Source organism: Scyliorhinus torazame, chromosome 4, assembly GCF_047496885.1.
Source record: "Scyliorhinus torazame isolate Kashiwa2021f chromosome 4, sScyTor2.1, whole genome shotgun sequence".
NCBI lineage: Eukaryota > Metazoa > Chordata > Chondrichthyes > Carcharhiniformes > Scyliorhinidae > Scyliorhinus > Scyliorhinus torazame.
Genome location: NC_092710.1, coordinates 124,361,203 through 124,384,568, shown reverse-complemented (window position 1 = coordinate 124,384,568; position 23,366 = coordinate 124,361,203). Strand labels below are relative to the sequence as shown.

Here is a 23,366-nt window from a genome sequence, read left to right as displayed (position 1 = left end):
TAGGTATCACGTAACTTTAGAAAGCATAAATATAATTGCAGAAGGGGATAGGTCTGCCACAAAATAAATAGAATTGAGTAACAATAATGGCTTGCTTTGGAAAATCCTTGTTTGGTTGACAAATGTTGGCCTAATGACAAAGTAATTCATATGTCTTATCGTAGATTTGCTGCAGTGTCGGAGGCCATTTGGCCCAATGAGTCTGCACAGGTCCTCTGAAAGGGCACCCTACCTAGACCCACTCCCCCATCCCATCCCCGTAACCCCAGCTAACTTGCACATCTTTGGACACTTAGGGGTATTTAGCATAGCAATCTACCTAATCTGCGCATCTTTGGACTGTGGGAGGAAAAGGGAACATCCGGAGGAAACCCACGCAGACATGGGGAGAACGTACAAACTCCACACAGTCACCCAAGGCAGGAATTGAACCAGAATCCCTACCATTGTGAGGTGGCAGTGCTAACCACTGTGCCATCGTGCCGTACTCAGCGTCCACCTATTTCTGGCTGAGGTCTGCAGCTACGCTGTGTATACAGTCAAAGGCCCCCCCCCCTCCCCATCCCATGCTCCAGCCAACTTTGCCCCCTCTCCCCATGGAGCCGCCGTGCACTCAGGATGTTATAGGTATAGCTGAATAAACTGAATCATATCAATCCTCTAAGATTCAAAAATTGTGAAAATCCATCAGGGGATTTTCTAAAGCAACCCATTATCATTACCAGATGTATCTGTATTGTTCCAGCCTTATCCCCTCCTGTTATATCTCTCCTATGTAGGTCATTACTTTTGAAAGTGGACATACGCTGCTTTATCCTCCAAGATGTTCTGACAGTCATCAGATTTCTTATTTTTTGCTTGTTCATGGGACCTGGGCATTGCTGGCTAGGCCATCATTTATTGTCCATCCCCAATTGCCCATGAAAAAATGATGGTGAGCTTCCTTCTTGTACAGCTGCACAGAACCCCTGCAGTGCAGGCCATTCAGCCCATCTAGTCTGCACCGATCCTCTGAAAGAGCACCCGACCAAGGCCCAATCCCCACCCTATTCCTGTAACTCCACACAGACAGTGACCCAAGCCAGGAATCGAACCCGGGTCTCTGGTGCAGAAGGCACTTTCAATAATTCTTGGTCCAAATAGCTCTGACCTTGTTTAGAACCAACAATGTCATCATTATCCGAGGATCTTCAGTAGAATTAAAGGTTTCTTGGAATTCAAGGCAGAAATGAAAAGTACGCCTTTCCATAGCAGCTTTTGTGACCTTGAGTAAAGTACTATTGAAGTATAACCACTGTTATAATCTAGAACACATGGCAGCCAATTTACATACAAGGCTCCCACAAACAGCAACATGACAATGATCAGTTCATGATTGTAATGACATGGGTTGAGGGATACATTTTATGAAAGAATTAATGGTAACTGATCAGATTTTGAAACAGATCTGAATTTTAGCAACAATTGGTTTCATTTTCTTATATCTTGCACTAGACATCATGTACATCCTCGTCTAAAGCAAATTTACACTCAGAAGGGAAGTGGAGATGTTGAGGATAATAATAGGGAACCAAGAAACGGCAAGAGTTAAATAAATACTTTGCGTCAATCTTCATGGTGGAAGACACTAATAACATTCCAAAAATATTAAATAATTAAGGGGCAGAAGCAGGGGAGGAAATAAATACGATAGCAATCACTAGGGGAAATGTACCAAGAAACTAATGGGCTAAAGGCCGATAAGTCCCCTGGGCCTGATGGTTGCATCCCAGGATATTAAAGGAAGTAGCTACAAAGATAATGCATACACTGAGAGTAGTCTTCCAAGAATCCTTAAGTCACAGAGGATTGAAAACTGCCAAAAAGGGAGGGAGTCAAATACACAAGAAATTATAGGCCAGTTAGCTTAACTTGTTATTGGGAAAATTTTAGAGTCCATTATAAAGAACGTAATAGCAGAGTATTTAGAAATGCACAATACAACCAGGCAGTCAACATGGCTTCATTAAGGGAAAATCATGCCTGACAAATTGATTAGAATTCTTTAAAGTGGTAATAAGCACAATAGATGAAGAGGAACCAGATGTAATATTTCCATAAAGTGTTCGATAAGGTACCACATAAAAGGCTACTTATAAGAGCCCACGGTGTTGGGATAATATATTAGTATGGATAGAGGATTAATTAACTGATAGAAAACAGAGTTGGAATAAGAGGGATATTTTCAGGGTGGCAACCGGTAACTAGTGGAGTGCCACAGGGATCGGTGTTGGGGCCAATTATTTATAATATATATTAATGACTTGGACAAGGGAATTAATGCACTATTGCTAAGTTTGCAAATGACACAAAAATAGGTGGGAAGACAAGTGGTGAGGATGACAAAGAATCTACAGATTCATGTAAGGTAAGGGCATAAACTTGGCAAATGTAATAACGTAGGAAAATGTGAAGTTATGCACTTTGGTAGGAAGAATAAAGGAGCCGAATATTTAAATGAAGACCGCAGAAAAATGCAGCTTAGATGGATTTGGGGGCCCTCATGTATAAATTACAAAAGGTTAGCATGCAAGTTGAGCAGTTAATTGGGAAAGCAAATGTAACATTATTTCAAAGGGAATGGCGTATAAAAATAGGGAAGTCCTGTTAAAACAATACAAGACACCTTGAATACTGTGAACGGTTGGTCTCCTTATCTAAGGAGAGATGTACTAGCATTGGAGGCAGTCCAGAGAAGGTTACTAGGTTGATCCCATGGACGGAGGAATGTTCTTATAAGGAGAGGTTCAGTAGGTTGGACCTGTACCCATTGGAGTCCAGAAGAATGAGGCGCAAACTTAGATTCATATAGGATTCTCACGGGGTTTGACAGGTTAGATGCTGAGGGGAGGTTTCCTCTTGTGGGAGAGTCTAGAACCAGAGGGAATAATCAATGAATAAGGGGTCACCCATTTGAGTCAGAGATGATGAATTTCTTCTCTCTGATGGTAGTGGATCTGTGGTATTCCTTACTCCAGAGCAGTGTTTTTCAAACTTTCTTTCCTGGGTCCCATTTTTACCCATCGGACAACCTTCAGGACCCAACCTGGCCAACCTTCGCGACCCACCATTTTCTCTTACCTTGTTTGTTGCTGACAAAAATGGAGGGAATGGTTTTGGGTTCCTTTGGCCCCAATGGTCCCCCGAACTTGGAAAAAAAAGGCTGCATATTAAAAAATGCGGCCGCAGTGCGCATGCGTGCCCGATCATCGGTGCACATGCGCAGTGCGGCCAAATTTTCTTTTTAATGTTCCTGGCCATTTGAAGGCCGCTCGCAGCCGGCATTATTAAAAGCCGGCTGCTGCGCGCGGATTTGCACGATCGGAAGCCTGTTAAGTATGTGCAAAGCGGAGATAGAAATTTTTAAACAGGAAGGGAATCAAGGCAGGAATGATGAAAAGGTTGGAAAGTGGAGCTGAGGATTATATCAGATCAGCTATGATCTCCTTGAATAACACAGCAGACTGGAGGGACCAAATGGCCTACTTCTGTTCCTCTACCTCAGGTGTTCAGTAATACTGGCTGATATATCAGTTATAGTCAGCAAATCCAAGAGTTTTATTAAGATTTGGAGCACAACTCTTTAAAAAAAGATGTTTATGTAATCTTCCACCTTCTGTCCTCAGAAAATAGTTTGATAGAATACATTTTTTCATTCAGGATTCATTAAACGGATTTAATAACAGTTGGACTTTTGTTCATACTTTGTCACCCAAAATGATGTACAATCCGAGCTTATATTGTGAAACACCAATTGCTAGATGCATTATCTTGTGCTTCATGGTTCAGCACATAAGGAAGTTTATATAAAATGTTACCTTCACTTGATAAAAGATTAATCATTGCGGGCAAAAAGTCACCTTCAGCATGGTACATTCAACAACTCGTGAACGTTTTTGGCACGATTTAATGGCCGCATCGCACTTGAGGGAGAGCGTGACACAGCCATTAGATCGTGGGGGAGTTCAAAATCAGGAACCATGCCGGGCACGATACCGGCGACGGCCCAAGGTGTACAGACATCGTTGGTTTTTCAAGCAAAGCATGTAAACTGTCGAGGGCTTTATGTTCATAGATTTTCCTTGTACTTATCAATAAACGTTTTCATGATATTTAACAAAGCTTGATAAAATCCACTCCTTTTCTCCCTGGTTCTATCAGATGTAAATTACGGCTAAGAGAATTACAGAAACTCAGAAGTGTTCAGACCACATCCAGAATGGAGTTATATTAAAACAAATTGAATGGTTGAATGCACCCAAATTATATGCTATTTTTCACTAATTTTTCCAAGAATTAGGAAAAAAGATACTTCACCTCTTTCAAGCTTGAAGATTCGAGACAAACAGGTCTATATTTCCAATGTCTTAGGTAATTCATAATAAGAACTTAAGTAATTACAGTAGACTCGAGGTTCACTGCAAATCTGTCGAAAGCTGAAGGTAGGGTTCAGTCAGGCTAGCAGAGCCACAGGATCAGCATTTTTGCAAAGTAAATCCTTCTGTAGTTTAATATAAAATAGTCTTTGAAAATATTCTAAAGCCATGTGTTTAAAATGAAACTTTCCAATTTGTAGACTCAAAATCAGGCATATTGCCCCCAGTAAAGTAGATCTCCGTCAGTCATCACATTGAACAGGGATTTCCAAAGACACGGGTTAAACAGAATAATTTACTGAAAACCAATGGATTTAATTAGTACCACTCATAACAACTGAACCTCAATATTAGATCATATCATTCAGATCGTTCAGCCAAGGAAACTAGCCTAGCTAGATTGAAGCAGCGAAGGTTGACGCCTGCGAAGTCATCTCAAAGGCAGTAAACACCATAGAATTAGATGCGGAGACAAGAAGGAACTTAGCATATGATGAAAATGAAAATTATGGATTCCCAGCAGTCCTGGCAAGCAGTTTACAACAACCTACAAGTGAGAATTAAACAGGTGACAACTGTAAGTGCTCTTCCAAGATGGTGGGGGCAGTCTCTATCCAGATTTTAACATCACGTCTGGCTCATCTTCATAGAAAAATGCAAAACCGTACAAATAATATCTACTGAGTATGACTGTGCATGTTATAACAGTATTTAGTCCAATCTCAATTTCCAGAGTAAATTTATTATAATTACAATTCCATCTCCTTGATTTTCATTTCATTTTCTCACCATGAAAACCATGTAATATTTACCAAACTCTCACTTATAAAACAAATGTAATCCAACACAATCCATTTAAACTATTCTTTGTCAAAGCCCTTACAAAAGTTTTTTTGTACACCACAGTGCATCATCAGATAATATTTAACAATGTGGACACAACATAAAGTTAGTAAATTTCTTTTAGTCAGTCAACAAAACATTCAATATAAACATCTACAGGGTTCATTATTTATTCTCACATGATCAAAACAACTTAATTCAGTACATTTACAGTCAATGAACAAAAAGCAATGGAATTTGTTGTAAGAAAATTATATATACAAAGTACATTTCTCCATTTGTATCTACAGCAGAATTTGTGCAACAACCCATGTTAGAGCGTATTAAAAATACATTGTTAATCTAAAAACAATATATGTACATGTAGCTTACATGTTATCTGACAACTGCAATGCACAAATTTGCATTGATTTAAACAATCAGTAAAATAAAGATTTGATTTAAATGGTTGGCCCTGTTCATTTGTTTGTGCATTTTCTTGGTCTCTGCACCATGCAAAATCTGTATGATTAACATCAAAGTATACAATTCCATGATATCAAACAGTGCTGTGCTTGCCATCTGAGTGTTTTGGTTTGCTGACTGGTACTCCAATTAGTTTTGGACAGTCATGCAAACCCTTTGCAATTTGGTCACATTTCATAATTAAGTCATAGTTGATTTTTTCAGTTACAATACTATCTTGCTTGTAGTCTGGGTGATCAGCAACAAACTTCCTCAACCAGCATGCTGCAGTCATCAGCTCACCTGCAACAAACAAGAGCGTAATGGGAATTTTCAAATGTTTAAATTGATTTAGTGTACAATTTCAGTGCAAACATAGATTTCTTATTTTACTCTGTTGTAAAGTAAATGTTTTTGATCAAGTTTCCTTGTAGGCAAATTGCAATATGAAATTGGTTGAAAAGCACAGAAGCAGCAAGGTTTTGCATTCCAGTGTTTGGTCCCTCTGGTCAACTTATTAAAATGATGACTTCCGGTGGCGGCTATGGAGGAGTAATTCGCACATTTGGTGGCTCCCGCTGTGGTCGGACGTTTGGACCTTTCCCCCGGACATTTTTCCGGTTTTAAGCGGAAAATTTGTAGGTTGAGGCAATTGGGCACTGTTTCCTCGCATTGGTTTATGGAAAAAAGGATCAGAAGTGCATGAATGGGCAGAAACAAGAAGCCAGTAACGAGCTGTGTTGAAGCTGCAACGGGAGACAGTATGGCCAAGGGACGGACCCCTGGGGTGGCAGCGCAGCGACCAACGGACCCAGAGATGCAGGCCATTCAGGGTGGCTTCGCCATGCAGAAGCGGGAATGCCTGGACCCGATCAAAGAATCAATTGATCGCCTAGAGAGCAGACTGGATGCCCAGGACCGGGCAATTGAGAAGGTGGAGAAGGCGCTGCTGGAACAAGAGGAGCACCAAACATCAGAAAAGGCTCCTGGAGAAGATTGAGGACCTTGAGAACCGGTCCCGCCGGCAGAACCTAAGAATTGTCGAGCTCCCGGAGAGAGCTGAGGGAGCAGACGTGGCGGGTATGTTCAAAAAGCTGCTGGGGGAGGGGGCATTCCCTCGACCGCTGGAGGTGGACAGGGCGTACGGGCGCTTGCAAGGAAGCCGCGGGCGGGGTCCCTCCGAGGGCAATGGTGGTGAGATTCCACAGGTTCCTGGACAAGGAATGTATTCTCCGGTGGACCAAGCGCACGCGGAGTTGCAAGTGGGATAACAGCATCCAGCGGGTGCCAGGACCTGAGCGTGGAGGTGGTGAGGAAGAGGGCAGGCTTCAACCAAGTCAAGGTGATTTTCTTTAAGAAGTAGGTGAAGTTTGGTCTGCTGTATCCGGCGCGTCTTTGGGTTATGCATGAAGACCAACATCATTATTTTGAGTCGCCCGATGAGGCTCTGGACTTTGCAAAAAGAAAAGGACTGGTGGGAGTTTGAGAACTTTTCAACTCAGTGACAATATGTTGGCCTATATAGGGCCCTTTTTCCTTTTCTGTTTTTCTGTGGGGGTTTTCGTTTTGTTTTTCTTTTCTCCCCCTTGTTTTTTTGGTGGGGTTTGTTTTTTCTGTTGTTAAATTGGCTATGCCTTCTCGTATTGATTTGTGTCAGTCTTTTTTGGAGCGCTGTTTAGGGGAAAAGGAAAGGGGGGATAAAGCCGATTTTCCGTTTCGTTTTTGGTTCTTTTTCTGGGTAGATGTTGGCAATGTTCCTTTTGTGTTTTATCTTGTGTGTTTTTACTGATGAGCACTTTTGTGAGATGGAGATGTGCCTGTCTGGGTTTCGGTGGGCGGTGCTTTTGTTTTTTGTGTTTTCTTGTTGCTGGGTGTTTGTTTGGGGATTGTTGGATGAAGGAATTTGTTTACAGGAGCGGGGGAGGGGAGCGAGTGAATAATGGGTGGGAGACTTCTTGGCGCCAGAGGTGGGGGTCACCAAGCTAGCTGTGTGAGCTAGCTCACGGAAGTACAGTGGGGGGAGGGGGTGCATATGCTTAGTTTATTAGCTGGGTTGGGATTTAGAGTAGTGTTGTTGAGGGGGGGGGGGGGGGGGGGAAGGGGGAGGTATGGGTTCTGCTGAAGTGGGAGGGACTTCGATGGAAGGTCACTGAGGGGGTCGGGGCCACCGCGGGGTGGACTGGAGGAGGTGCGGCGCATGGGCTAGAGGTGGGCCCAAGAAAAGGGATGGCTGACCGGCAGCGGGCACTTTGCCCCCCAACTAGGCTGGTCACCTCGAATGTCCGGGGGTTAAATGGGCCGGTAAAGACGGCACGTGTGTTTGCGCACCTAAGGAGACTGAAGGTGGACATGGTGATGCTGCAGGAGACACATCTTAAAATAGTGGATCAGGTCAGGTTGTGGAAGGGTTGGGTTAGTCAGGTTTTCTACTCGGGGCTGGATTCAAAGACAAGAGGGGCTGCGATTCTGATTAACAAGCGGGTGGCACTTGATGTGGGGAGGATAGTCTCGGATGTGGGAGGTCGATATATCATAGTTAGTGGCAAGCTGCAGGGTATGAAGGTAGTGCTGGTCAATGTATACGCGCCAAATTGGGACGATGGGGATTTTATAAAGAGGGTGCTGGGGAATATTCCGGACCTGGATTCGCACAGGCCGATTATGGGTGGGAATTTCAAAACGGTTATTGATCCAGGCCTGGACCGGTCATGCTCGAGAACGGGCAAGGTGCCAGCAATGGCAAAGGAGCTGAAAGGGTTCATGGAGCAGATGGGGGGGGGGTGAATGGATCCATGGAGATTTAGGCAGCCGAGGGCCAAGGAATTTTCTTTTCTCTCCCACGTACACAAGGTGTACTCTCGGATGGAATTTTTGTGTTGTGGACAGGGCCCTGTTGGCGGGGGTGGTGGACACGGGGTATTCGGCGATTACGGTCTCGGACCATGCTCCGCATTGGGTGGACCTGCACGTCAGTATGGATAGCAAGCAGCGCCCGCAATGGAGGTAGGATGTGGGGCTGTTAGCGGATGAAGCGGTGTGCGAGAGGCTGAGGAAGTGCATGCTGAACTACCTGCGGGTAAACAATACGGGGGAGGTCTCAGCAGCAGTAGTCTGGGAAGCGCTGAAGGCAGTGGTGAGAGGAGAGCGGATCTCGATACGGGCTCACAGGGAGAGGACGGATAGGGCAGAAACGGACCGACTGGTAAAAGAGATTCTACGAGTTGATAGGGGGTATGCGGAGGCCCCAGAGGCAGGACTTTTAAGGGAACGCTGGAGGCTGCAGACGGAATTTGGTTTGTTAACCACCTGGAGGGCAGTGGGACAGCTCAGAAAGGTGAAGGGGGCGATCTATGAGCACGGGGAGAAGGCCAGCAGGGTGCTTGCACAGCAGCTCAGAAAGAGGGAGGCAGCTAGGGAAAGTTGTTGGCGGGGATAGGAACTTAGTTGAGGAATCAGAGGGGTGAGCAAGACCTTTTGGGATTTTTATAGCAAGTTGTACAGGTCGGAACCCCCTGCGGGGCCAAAGGGGATGAGGCACTTTTTGGATGGGCTGACTTTTCCGAAGGTGGATGGGAAGCTGGTAGAAGGGCTGGGGGCCCCGTTCGGGCTGGAGGAGATAGTGGAGGATTTAAAGGCCATGAGGTCAGGTAAGGCCCCGGGACCGGATGGGTACCCAGTCAAGTTCTATAAAAAGTTCTCCGGAATATTGAGGCCGGTGCTGATGAAGGTCTTTAACGAGGCCAAGGAAAGAGAGGTTCTACCCCAGACGGTGTCACAGGCCATGATCTCGCTCATTCTGAAAAGGGACAAGGACCCGGAGCTGTGTGGTTCCTATAGGCCGGTTTCCTTGCTGAACGTGCATGCCAAACTTCTGGCCAAAATCCTGGCCTCTAGGATTGAGGACGTTATAGTAGAAGACCAGACAGGGTTCGTTAAGGGTAGGCAGCTGGTGGCCAATGTAAGAAGGTTGCTAAACGTGATCATGGTGCCCCCGGAAGGTAGGGAAGTTGAAGTGGTGGTTGCGATGGACGCGGAAAAAGCCTTCGACCGGGTCGAGTGGGATTACTTATGGGAGGTGCTGGAGCGGTTCGGGTTTGGAAGGGGCTTTGTGGCCTGTGTTAGGTTGCTGTACCAGGCTCCGGTGGCTAGTGTACGGACAAACAGGACGACTTCGGACTATTTCAGCCTACGCCGGGGGACGAGACAGGGATGTCCCCTCTCCCCACTGCTGTTTGCGTTGGCGATAGAGCCGCTGGCAATTGCTCTGAGGGCCTCAAGGGGCTGGAAGGGGTTGGTCCGGGGGGTGGGGGTGGGTGGAGCACAAAGTCTTGCTGTATGCGGATGACTTACTGCTGTATGTCCCAGACCCAATGGAGGGGATGGGGGAAATTATGGGAACCTTAGGGGAATTCAGCCGGTTTTCGGGGTATAAGCTTAATATGGGGAAGAGTGAGCGGTTTGTGGTTCAGGCGAGAGGTCAGGAGAGGCGACTGGGGGAACTGCTGTTCAGAGTGGTAGGGGACAGTTTCAGGTACTTGGATATCCAGGTGGCGAGGGATTGGGACAGGCTACATAAATTGAACTTGGCCCGGCTGTGGACCAGATGAAGGAGGATTTCCGGAGAAGGGATGCGCTCCCGTTGTCTCTGGCGGGTAGGGTGCAGTCGGTAAAAATGACGGTCCTCCCGAGGTTCCTATTCGTTTTCCAGTGCCTCCCCCTCTTCATCCCGCAATCCTTTTTAAAGCGGATCAATAATTTTATCGTGGGCTTTGTGTTGGGTGGGGTAAGCCCCCGCGGGTAAAGAGGGCAATGCTCGAGTGGAGTGGAGGGCTGGCACTGCCGAATCTCAGCCATTACTACTGGGCGACTAATATAGTCATGGTTAGGAGGTGGCTGGTGGGGGGTGAGCCTGCGTGGGTGCACATGGAGGCGGCTTCTTGAATGGGCACAAGTTTGGGGGCATTGGTGACAGCACCCCTGCCGTTCCCGCCGGCGCCGTACTCCACCAGTCCAGTGGTGGTGGCAGCCCTGAGAGTCTGGGGGCAGTGGAGGAGACATGTGGGAGCAAAGGGGGCATCGGTGTGGTCTCCAATCTGCGATAACCATCGGTTTGCCCCGGGGAGGCTGGACAGGGGGGTTCCAAATTTGGCGGAGAGCGGGGATTGAGAGGATGGGGGACTTGTTCTTGGAAGGAAGCTTCCCGAGTAGGAGGGCGCTGGAGGAGAAGTTTGCATTGGCTGGGGGAAATGAACTCCGATATTTACAGGTACGAGACTTTCTGCGGAAGCAGGTACCAACCTTCCCACTCCTGCCGCTAAGGAGGATTCTGGATAGGGTGGTCTCTAGAGGATGGATAGGAGGGGAGAGTCTCGGACATATATAAAGAGCTTATGGGGTCGGAGGAGACGCAAACAGAGGAGCTGAAGCGAAAGTGGGAGGAGGAGCTGGGGGGAGAGATAGAGGCGGGCCTCTGGGCGTAGGAGTTAGGAAGGGTCAATGCTACCGCAACATGTGCCAGGCTCAGCCTGATTCAATTTAAGGTTGTTCACCAGGCTCACATGACAGTGGCCCGGATGAGCAGATCATTTGGAGTGGAGGATAGGTATGTGAAGAGTGCGGGGGGGCCAGCGAACCATGTCCATATGTTCTGGGCATGCCCAAAACTGAGGGGATTTTGGCAGGGGTTTGCTGACGCCATGTCCACAGTATTAAATATGAGGGTGGCAATGAGTCTGGAGGTGGCAATTTTTGGGGTTTCGCAAGACTCGGGAATCCAGGATGAGAGGCGGATGTTCTGGCCTTTGCTTCCCTGGTAGCCCGGAGGCGTATCTTGCTGGCATGGAGGGACTCAAAGCCCCCAAAATCGCAGACCTGGCTTGCAGACATGGCAGGCTTCCTCTGTCTGGAGAAAATTAAGTTCACCATGAGGGGGTCTCTGCTGGGGTTCGCCCGGAGGTGGTAATCATTCGTCGACTTCCTCGCAGAGAACTAATCATCAGCAGAAAGGGTTAGGTTAGCGTAGGTTAGGGGGGTAAGTAATGGCAAGACCTGTGGGAGAGGGAGGTGGAATTTGCACTATGTTTATATTTTTCCTTGTTATGGATATTGTTGGTTTTGTTGCTGTTAAAATGACAAAGAAATACCTCAATAAAACGTTTATTTTAAAAAAACTTATTAAAATGATCTCTTTAGATTTTTTATTTCTCCCTTTCATCCCAAAGCCTCTACCATTCTGACACCAACCCACCTAGAACCCTACAGGTTTGCCACCAATCCAAATTCATGGATAAGACTCAGTTCTAATGGGAGAATAGAGTAAACCTGGACACACATACTGCCATACTGAAATTAACGATCACATGCATACAAGTTGTCTTACATGCCAGGCACTTGGCAACCTCAAATAATTTAAATCAAATTGTAATGCATGCTTCAGTCATGATCTGTCACTGGCTGCATCTTTATCCTGAGAAGTCTTACAACACCGGGTTAAAGTCCAACAGGTTTGTTGGAGTCACTAGCTTTCGGAGTGCAGCTCCTTCATCATTCACCTAGCTCCGAAAGCTAGTGACTCCAAACAAACCTGTTGGACTTTAACCTGGTGTTGTAAGACTTCTTACTGTGCCCACCCCAGTCCAACGCCGGCATCTCCACATCATGGCCTGCATCTTTATAGGCATTGATTTTAATATAGCAAGACTTCACTAATGTGTATTTAGTGTTTTATCCACCAACCTCACTTGTGATTTCCGGACAACAGCTTACCACTGTAAATTTGGTAATTCTATAATATCAAGGAGGCAAATGCCCAGATAAATGCAACTGACCTTTTGATCATGGCCACAATTCCAGGTATGGTACAACAAATGCATTAGCAAATAACAATTACATTACAATCTTACCTGAAGCTCGCTTTCTGATCAGTTTGAGGTAATTTAAAATGCTGCACCGTGTATCCACATCTACTTCCATGTTTTCAAGGTAACTGTTTATGATCGGAATTAAACCTGGAAAAACTCCTTCCTGCAAAACAAAATCCGAAATGGAGGTGGAAAATATCAGAAATTACACAAAATTTCACTCAAATACAAATTCAACTGTGAAGAGAAGTGGTGCAAGATGTCTTTTAAAAAGCTATGAATGACTTCCGGGTGCGGCTATGCAGAGCTAGGTCGCATGTTCGGTAGCTCCCGCTTGGAACGGACTTTTGGGCTCTTTACAGGGCCCCCACGATATTTGTTTGACATTTCCCGGCGTTGGAAGAAGACTGCAACATTCCCCCGACAGTGTCCCCCAGGAATGGTATGTCGCTTGGTTACCAGACCCGGCAGAAACAGTAAAAGATTTGGCTGTAACTGCAGGATAAACAGAGCATCTTCCAGCATGCAGGTGGGGGAAGGGCAAGCTTAAAGCTGCAAGCTGACTTGAGGGCCTTTATTAAAGGTGAATTCTAGCAGCAGAGGGAACAACTGTGAAAAGATCTACCAAGGCCACTGAAGAAGCGGGGACGAGGCTTCTGGTGGCGGCCATGGAGTAGGAGGTCGCGCATTCGGCAGCTCCCGTCTGGAACGGACTCTCAGACCTTTTTCAGGAGTTTCCAGACTTTTTGGGGCAGATTGGTGAAGCGAACACTGCCAAAAGGATTCCCTCTCGAGACTTCCGGTTGCGGCTATGCAGAGCTAAGTCGCACATTCGGCGGCTCCCGCAAAAACTGACTTTTGGCCTCTTTTCAGGGCCCCCAAGGGCACTTTTTCGACGTTTCCCGGTGTGGGATGGAGTTAATAATAGCTCCCTGTCAGTATATGGCTTTAACTAGGAGCGGGGCGACAAAAAAGGTGGTGGTGGACCAGAGGAAGGGAGGGAAGAAGGACAAACTGGCGGCGGGCGGAGACCAGGCAGCGTGGAGGCAGTGGGCGGAGGAGCAACAGGAGGGTATCCAGCGCTGCCTCAGAGAGATTAAAACGGACCTGCTAGAGCCGATGAAGGCTTCTATTGATAAGCTGCTGGAGACACAGACGGCCCAGTGGGTGGCGATCCGAGAGGCTCGGCAAACGATCTCTGACAAGAGGACGAGATCTTAGGCCTGGCGGAAAAGGTGGAGGTGCACGAGGCACTCCACAAGATTTGGCAGGAGCGGTTCGAGGAGATGGAGAATCGGTCACGGCGGAAGAATCTGGGGATTCTGGGCCTCCCGGAGGGGCCGGACGTGGGGGCCTATGTGGTCACCATGTTGAACTCGCTGATGGGAGCGGGGTCCTTCCTGGGGCCCCTGGAGCTGGAAGGGGCCCATAGAGTGTTGGCGAGGAGTCCCAAGGCTAACGAGCCTCCGCGGGCGGTGCTGGTACGGTTCCATCGGTTCGTCGGTCGGGAGTGTGTGCTCAGGTGGGCCAAGAAAGAGAGGAGCAGCAGGTGGGAGAACGCGGAGGTTCGGATATATCAGGACTGGAGTGCGGAGGTGGCGAAGAGGAGGGCCGGGTACAATCGAGCGAAGGTGGTGCTGCACAGGAAGGGGGTGAAGTTTGGCATGTGGCAGCCGGCGCGACTGTGGGTTACCTACAAGGACCGGCACCATTATTCTGAGTCTCCGGAGGAGGCGTGGGCCTTTGTTCAGGCCGAGAAGCTGGACACAGACTGAGGGTCGGGGTGGGCGATTGGGGACTGTGGTGGATATATTATGCCTATTTTTGGTTCGGGGGGGGGGGGGGGCCTTTGCATTGTTTTGGGTTTCTTTTTCTCTGTGTTTTTCTCTTTCGGGTTGGAGAGGGTGGATGGGGCGGGTTGGGCACTGTTTTGGTTGGTGGCGGGGCCTGGTAGGTGGAGAGCGTGGGCTTTTTTCCCGCGCCGAAGACTGGGGGGGGAGGCGGGGCCGGGGCGGGGAAGGGAGGATTGTTTCCCGCCCTTAGAACGGAGGGGGGAGGGGGAAAGCCTGTGGATGGGGAGAGGAGGGTGTGCCACACAATGGGAGGAGTTGAAGGGGAGGCGGGAGTGGCCGGAGTCAGCTGACTTGCAGAAGTGCAATGGGGGGAGTAAACCAGCTAAGATGGGTCCTAGCCCCGGGGGGGGGGGGGGGGGGATCGAGTTGTTGTTGCTAAGGTCAAGGAGGAGCTGGAGCGAGTGGGGGGGGGGGGGGGGGGGGTCGAGACGAGGGTATGACGCTGTGGGGAACGGGCCGGGTGTGGTGTGCGGGCGTGTGGCTGGCCGAGGAGGGGGCGGGGGAGGGTAGCCCCCTGATCCGGCTGATAACCTGGAATGTAAGGGGACTGAATGGGCCAGTTAAGCGGGCCCGCGTGTTCATGCACCTGAAGGGGCTCAAGGCGGATGAGGTTATGCTCCAGGAGACACACCTGAAGGTGGCAGACCAGATAAGACTGAGGAAAGGGTGGGTAGGTCAGGTGTTTCATTCGGGGCTAGATGCCAAAAATCGAGGGGTGGCAATCCTGGTGGGAAAGAAGGTGTCATTCCAGGCGTCGAGCATTGTGGCAGATAATGGCGGTTGGTACATAATGGTAAGTGGTAAGTTGCAGGGAGAGAGGATGGTACTGGTGAATGTGTATGCTCCGAACTGGGACGATGCAGGTTTTATGCGGCGTATGTTGGGTCAGATCCCAGACTTGGAAGTGGGGGGGCCTGATAATGGGGGGAGACTTTAACACGGTGTTGGATCCGGCACTGGATCGCTCCAGGTCTAGGACGGGTAGGAAGCCGGCGGCGGCTAGATGGCTGAGGGGATTTATGGACCAAATAGGAGGGGTGGACCCTTGGAGATTTGCAAGGCCGAGGGCGAGGGAAGTTTCATTCTTCTCACATGTCCATAAGGCTTATTTTCGAATTGACTTTTTCATTTTGAGTAGGGCGCTGATAGCGAGAGTAGAGGATACCGAGTATTCGGCAACAGCTATTTCGGACCATGCCCCGCATTGGGTGGACTTGGAGATGGGGGAGGAGGGGGACCAGCGCCCGCTGTGGTGCTTGGAGGTGGGGCTGTTGGCAGACGAGGAGGTGAGCGAGCGGGTCCGAAGAAGTATAGAGAGGTACTTGGAGACCAACGACAACGGGGAGGTCCGAGTGGGGATGGTATGGGAGGCACTGAAGGCGGTAGTGAGGGGAGAGCTGATCTCCATTAGGGCCCACAAGGAGCGGAGGGAGTGGGGGGAGAGGGAGAGGCTGGTGGGGGAGATGGTGAGGGTAGACAGGAGGTATGTGGAAGAGCCTGAGGAAGGATTGTTGAGGAAGAGGCGCAGCCTCCAGGCCGAATTCGATCTGGTGACCACCAGGAAGGCGGAGGTGCAGTGGAGGAAGGCCCAGGGGGCGGTCTAAGAGTATGGAGAAAAAGGAAGCCGGATGCTGGCGCATCAGCTTCGGAAGAGGGACGCAGATAGGGAGATCGGGAGAGTTAAGGACAGGGGAGGGAGCATGGTGCAGAGTGGGGTTGGCATCAATGGGGTCTTCAGGGACTTCTACGAGGAACTGTACCGATCCTAGCCCCCACTGGAGGAGGGAGGGATGGGCCGTTTCCTGGACCAATTGAGGTTTCCAAAGGTGGAAGAGGGACTGGTGGCGGGACTGGGGGCCCCGGTTGGGCTGGAGGAGCTGATCAAAGGGATAGGAAGCATGCAGGCGGGGAAGGCACCGGGGCCGGACGGTTTCCCGGTCGAGTTCTACAAAAAATATATGGACCTTTAATGAGGCGCGGGGGGGGGGGCTTTACTCCCGAAGATGTCCCGGGCACTGATCTCCTTGATCCTGAAGCGGGACAAGGATCCCCTGCAATGTGGGTCTTACAGACCGATTTCCTTGCTAAATGTAGATGCCAAGGTGCTGCCGAAGGTCTTCGCCACGAGGATTGTGTGCCACAGATCATCCATGAAGACCAGACGGGGTTTGTGAAGGGGAGACAGTTGAATGCGAATGTGCGGAGGCTTTTGAACGTTATCATGATGCCGGCGAGGGAGGGGGAGGCGGAGATAGTGGTGGCGATGGACGCTGAGAAAGCCTTCGATAGGGTAGAGTGGGGGTACCTGTGGGAGGTGCTGAAGAGGTTTGGGTTTGGGGAGGGGTTTGTCAGGTGGGTTAGGCTGTTGTATGAGGTCCTGATGGCGAGTGTGGCCACAAATAGGAGGAGGTCCGAGTACTTTCGGTTGCACCGAGGGACGAGACAGAGGTGTCCCCTGTCCCCCCTGCTCTTCGCACTGGCGACTGAACCCCTGGCTATGGCACTGAGAGAGTCGAGGAACTGGAGGGGGTTGGTGCGGGATGGGGAGGAGCATAGGGTGTCGCTTTATGCGGACGACCTGCTGCAGTATGTGGCGGACCCGGTGGGAGGAATGCCAAAGGTAATGAGGATCCTTAGGGAATTCGGGGACTTTTCGGGGTACAAGCTCAATATGGGGAAGAGCGATCTGTTCGTAGTTCAGCTAGGGGACCAGGAGAGGGGGATTGGCGAGCTCCCACTAAAAAGGGCGGAGAGGAGCTTCAGATATTTGGGGGTCCAGGTGGCCAGGAGCTGGGGGGCCCTGAATAGGTTTAACTTTACAAGGCTGGTGGAGCAAATGGAGGAGGGGTTCAAGAGGTGGGACGCGTTGCCGCTGTCCTTGGCGGGTAGGGTGCAGTCAATCAAAATGACGGTGCTCCCAAGGTTTTTGTTCCTGTTCCAGTGCCTCCCCGTGTTTATCCCGAAGGCTTTTTTCAGGCGGGTTAACAGGAGTATAATGGGGTTTGTGTGGGCGCAAGGGACTCAGAGGGTGAGAAGGGTGTTCTTGGAGCGGAGTAGAGATAGGGGAGGCTTGCGCTGCCCAACCTCTGTGGGTACTACTGGGCCGTCAATGCGACAATGGTGCGCAAGTGGGTGATGGAGGGGGAGGGGGCTGCATGGAACAGGCTGGAGACGGAGTCCTGTGTGGGTACGTTTCTGGGGGCGCTGGCAATGGCGCCGCTGCCGCTCCCTCCAAGGAGGTATACCACGAGCGCGGTGGTAGTGGCGGCCCTCAAAATTTGGGGGCAGTGGAGGCGGCATACGGGGGGGAAGTTGGGGCCTCGGCGTGGACCCCATTACGGGGGAACCACCGGTTCGCCCCAGGAAGAACAGGTGGAGGGTGTTCAGGGTGGCACAGGGCAGGGATACGAAAGTTGGGGGACCTGTTTGTGGACGGGAAGTTTGCGAGCTTGGGTGAGCTGGAGGAGAAGTACGGGCTCCCCCCGGGGAACACCTTCAGGTACTTACAGGTAAGGGCATTTGCCAGGCGGCAGGTGGTGGAATTCCCATGGCTACTGCCACACACAGTACAGGACAGGGCGCTCTCGGGGGGGGGGGGGGGGGGGGGGGAGAGAGAGTGGGGAAGATCTCGGAAACTTACCAGGTGATGCAGGAGGAGGAGGCCTCGGTGGTGGAGTTGAAAGGTAAGTGGGAGGAGGAGTTGGGAGAGGAGATCGAAGAGGGGACGTGGGCAGATGCCCTAGGGAGGGTGAATTCTTCCTCTTCGTGTGCGAGGCTCAGCCTTATACAGTTTAAGGTGCTGCACAGGGCACACATGACCGGGACAAGGATGAGTCAGTTCTTTGGGGGTGAGGACAGGTGTGTTAGGTGCTCAGGGAGCCCAGCAAATCACCCGTTGCCCTTAATAAATCACGATGTGCAGATCATGACAAAGTGGATCACCTCACTTACCCACAATGAACTCCATTGCCCTTGTCTTGGCACAGTTAATATCCCTTTTCAACCTCCTGCTCCAATCTGTAATACTTACACAGTCTCTTCAGAAAAGGGTAATTTGCAAACTTATCCAAACAATTCTATTCCTTCAAGCAACCCATTATAAATATGGTGAACGGTTGAGGCCCTCAAGCAAATCCCTCGGTATTCCCACTTGTCACATCCAGCCAGAGTTCCTAAGCAATATCTACTCTGTCTCCTGCTACCCAATCAAACAATTCCCTTCCCAAAAGCAAAAGGTTTCAAATCGGACTTGTTTGTTTTTATTAATAATCTTATGTAGAACCTTACTGAATGCCTTTTATACATCCATATAGACAACTCCATTAACACTCCCTTATTTATCTTATTAACCTCAAAAGTTCAATTCTATTAGTCAGTTTTAATGTGCCCGATCAGCTCCAATGTTCTGTCACTATCTTTCATGACAGAATCTAGTAGCTTCCTCACAACTGTCATAAAGTCAGTTATCTGGCTCCTCTCCCATTCAGGTAAAGGAGCAGTGCTCCGAAAGCTTGTGATTTAAAAAAAAACCTGTTGGCCTTTAACGTGGTGTTGTGAGACTTCTTACTGTGTCCACCCCAGTCCAGCGCCGGCATCTCCACATCAATCTTCTTAAATACTGGAGTGACATTATCAAAGTTCCAATCTAATGGCCCAATTTATAAATCAAGAGGACTTTGAAAGGTTATGACAAATGCTTCTCCAATTCCTCCAACTAACTATTTATTCTAATGTCCTAGGGTGGAAACCGCAAGGTCCTGGAGGTTTATCTATTTTAACTCACTATTTTCTTCATTACCATTCTATCACTCATTAAATCCAGAAAGTTGCTCAATTTATTTTTAGCTTTTCTTCTGTCACTGATATTTTATCCTTTCCTTCTGCCATGAAAAAAAGATAAATAATGATTTAATAAACATGGTATTACATGGTTGACTATTAGAGCATGTTTTTGATGGATCCAGATCTTTTACCATTATATTTTTGCATATTCTATTTGCAGATTTTAATATTTTTTGTATGCCCCTTTTTTACTTTCTATATTTCTCCCAGTTTGCCAAATGAATATTTTTCTTGATATTTGTCAAGTCTTGCCTTATTTTTATAATAATCTTCTTTCAAATGTTGCCCATGATTAATTGACTGCAGAAGTGGAACTTTTAGTCTTTCAACAGACTGGATTGGTCTTATTTTGTATGGAATAGTTTAAATGCCTCCCATTTTTCTGCAGTCACTTATTCACTTTTGTGTGCTCAGATCACTTTTTATTTCTGGTGAAGTCAGCCATACTTATCGTAAAACATTGGTATGTGTTCTCAAACTTAATGCTGAACTCCATCAGGTTACCGTTTGCAGGATCCTCTCACTGTCACATTCATTACTTCTGGCTCATTACTCTTCACAACATCTAGCATGACCTGCTCCTTTGTTGGTTCAGGGAACTATTCTGGATACGTTATAGAAATTCATTGGCTGGATGACTTCAGCTATTCTGCATTTCTCAATCTTTGAAAATTAAAACATCCTTAACTGCTTTGCATTTACCATGTTTCTATCTGTCCATTTATAAATCTTTTTACTACATCACTACTGTCAAAAAGGCTACATCACTACTGTCAAAAAGGTATGTAGACATCTCCCACCAGAATCTTGCATCCATCAGTTAAAAGGATCCTCCTGTTTTAACCAGGTTTGTTCCCCGTTTTCCCCTTTCGTTTATATTTTTTGGAATTACAATTTTTATCCACGGATGATTAATAGACCTGTGACCTTAATGCAGACTTTGCCTTTAATTCAAACTGAAGAGGTCAGTGATGCCTCAGTTTGACTGACGTGGCTGGTGGCCAATGAATGGCCCAGAACGATTTGATTAAAGCGACTGGTGGCCAATGAATGGCGAAGAAGGCTGTGATTCTGCCCAGCACCAGTTGGTGATTGGATATTTTTCCTCTGACGTGCTTTGAGTCACAAGGCTGGTTTGCTCATTTCACTTTATATTCTGAAGCCTGGATGAAGGAGCTCTAGCTCTCTCAAAGATCTGATGAATTATCTCTAAAAATCCAGTGTAAGAACTCTTCTCTCTTTCCAGCAAGACTGGATGTCATTTTATTGAAACTGCAAAGGATTGAGATTAAAACTTGGGCTGGAAGCTGTGTTTGATGCGAGACAAAGAGTCTTGAGAGAAAAGTGGACCCAAAAGAACAATACAGCACAGGAACAGGCTATTCGGCCCTCTAAGCCTGTACCGGTCATGATACCGGCCTTGGCCAAAGCCGCCAGCACTTCCTTGTGCCATATCCCTCTATACCCATCCTTTTCATGTATTTGTCAAAATGCTTTCTGAACGCCGTTAATGTATCTGCTTCCACAATCTCTCCTGGCAACGCGTTCCACCCTTTTGCGTTAAAAAAAAAACTGCCTCGCACATTCTCTAAACTTTGCTCCACGGACCTTAAACCTATGCCCCCTGGTGACTGACCCCTCCACCCTGGAAAAGAGTGCCTGCCCATCCACTCTATCCATGCTCCTCATAATCTTGTACACCTCTATCAGGTCACCTCTCATCCTCCATCATTCTAATGAAAATAGTTTAGAGTCTATTCAGCCTCCCCACATAGCTAACACACTCCAGACCAGGCAACTTCCTGGTAAACCTCCTCTGCTCCCTCTCCAAAGCTTCCACATCTTTCTGGTAATGTGGCAACCAGAATTGTGTGCAATATTCCAAGTACGGCCTTACAACTGCAGCATGACTTGCCCGTTTTTAATACTCAATACCTCGTCCAATGAAGGCAAGCATTCCGTGTGCCTTCTTGACTACCTTGTCCAATTGTGTTGCCACTTTCAAAGATCTTCAAAGGTGGACCTTTGGGTTGAAGGGCCAGTTTAATAAAGGTTAAAGTGTCTCTCCAGAAGTGTCTCTCCACTGCCTGTGAGTACTGAGTGAATGTTTCTGTTAGAAGACCATCGGCAACTGTACACCGGTGGCTTTGATCAAACAAGAGTGCTGCGAACGCCAACTAAAGAATTAAACATTGAAAGCAAGGACTCTTTTTGCCCTGGACCCTTATTATTTTATCCCTTTCCATCCCGGTTTGTCTGACTTGTGTGGGTGGGTAGAGGGTGGGGTCTGGAAAAGGAAGGTTAGCTGGCTGTATTTTGTTGTAATTACTGCATATTTCCTCTTTATTTGTTATAAATAAACAATAATTGTGTTTCAACTTAAAAACCTGGTAACTATAAATTATTGGGCAGCCAAGGCCCAAAAAGATTTCGGGAATTTTTATATGATTCACTTGTTGGGACTCCGGGGCCTGTGGGACTGGAATCGACCGTGGACTAGCCCAGGGTGTCATAACTCCAGAGAGTGCTCCTGCTCCCTGCTCACCTTTACTGTAATGTTGTGTTTTAGCATTATTGCTATTTCTCCTCTTTTTCCAAGTCTTTCTAAATATCTTTTGATTTAGGCTGTTTTTAGCTAGGTCTCCAACACCCATTGTCATACCTAGTTGAATCAGTGTTTCTAGTTTCACTCGTAGGGCTATGCAGAATTCAGGATAATATTCACTGTAGGAACTCCTAATTCCCGAAGAAGCATGCTCACACTGCACAATATATTTTTCAGAATTTAGATTAATGTTTTTCTTCCAAATGGAGGAGTTGGAACTCTTCACTCTTTTGTTGCATCCTATTTGCATTCCTGTGTGAAGTTCAAGAGTTTGTTCAGGGAATGGAATTATGATTAGCAATACTCCTTTCCTAGCAGGTCTTACATATCTACACGCTTGACTGCACTACTTAAAAGAAAATGTCCTTTGCCTTGCAAGAAAACCTTAAAAGGCAATCAAGGAGTTCAAACAATGAGTGGTTAAACAGTACAGTACTGGCAAGATCAAATGAGAGGTTACTTAAGCTTTCTTACATAAGAACAAGGAACAGGAGTAGGCCATCTGGCCCCTCGAGCCTGCTCCGCCATTTAATGAGATCATGGCTAATCTTTGTGGACTCAGCTCCACTCTCCGGCCCATACACCATATCCCCGAATCCCTTTATTCTTTAGAAAGGTATCTATCTTTTTCTTTAAAAATTCTATAAAATTCAACCTCCACATGCCCGCGTGAAGTAAGAACCATATACTGGACCAAACTCTCATTTCTTACTAAAAGTTATTATAGAAGATTGGTGGGGCAGGAAATCAACTACCTACCTCAGTTTATGAAGCATGCATAGCTTGAGTTTCGGGGTAGAAAGCTGTATTTAAATTACTTTCTGAATGGCACAATTTTGCTAAATTACAGATGAGCGATACAAGAAGCATTTACACTTACCTTTCCATTAATGATCGTGTCTATGCTCATTAGTGCATACTCTTCCGTGTCCAAATCAATGCCATTTTGTGCATGAGCACAGCCATCAACAACTGGGTTTCCAGCTAGAATGACAAAGCCATGATTAAAAATATATGATGTATCATCTTTATAATTGGCCTCAATTGAAAAATAAATATGGCTTTATGACAGATTCAAGTATTATTCAAATTGAAGCAAAGTAGCAGACAAATTAAAGCACCAGATAAGCACCCACACACAGCTCCTTGTTTTAGTTTTGCGTTTCTTAGAACCCCATACAGATTGAGAAAGTTTGAGTGCAATGCCACATTATGCCATAAGACATAGGAGCAGAATTAGGCCAATCGGACCAAGAGTCTGCTCTGCCATTCAATCATGGCTGATATGTTTCTCATCCCCTTTCTCCTGCCTTCTCCCCATAACCCCGATCCCCTTATTAATCAAGAACCTATCTATCTCTGTCTTAAAGACACTTCCACAACCTTCTGCAGCAAAGTGTACCACAGATTCACCACACTCTGGCTGAGGAAATTCCTCCTCATCTCAGTTTTAAAAGCATCGTCCCTTCAGACTGAGGTTGTGCCTTCAGGTTCTAGCTTTTCT

General features: G+C 47.6%; 1 protein-coding gene across 1 annotated transcript in view; it reads right to left on the bottom strand.

The window, feature by feature from the left end:
• Nucleotides 1-5,137: 5,137 nt before the first annotated feature.
• The window catches only part of gclc (glutamate-cysteine ligase, catalytic subunit), a 126,204-nt gene continuing 107,975 nt past the window's right edge, over nucleotides 5,138-23,366 (bottom strand). The window contains exons 14-16 of the mRNA XM_072498585.1: nucleotides 22,743-22,846; nucleotides 12,605-12,725; nucleotides 5,138-6,005 (exon numbers count right to left, since the gene is read on the bottom strand). Of these exons, the coding sequence (XP_072354686.1) occupies nucleotides 5,797-6,005; nucleotides 12,605-12,725; nucleotides 22,743-22,846 (434 nt within the window). The 3' untranslated portion in view covers nucleotides 5,138-5,796. The remainder of the gene's footprint in view (nucleotides 6,006-12,604; nucleotides 12,726-22,742; nucleotides 22,847-23,366) is intronic.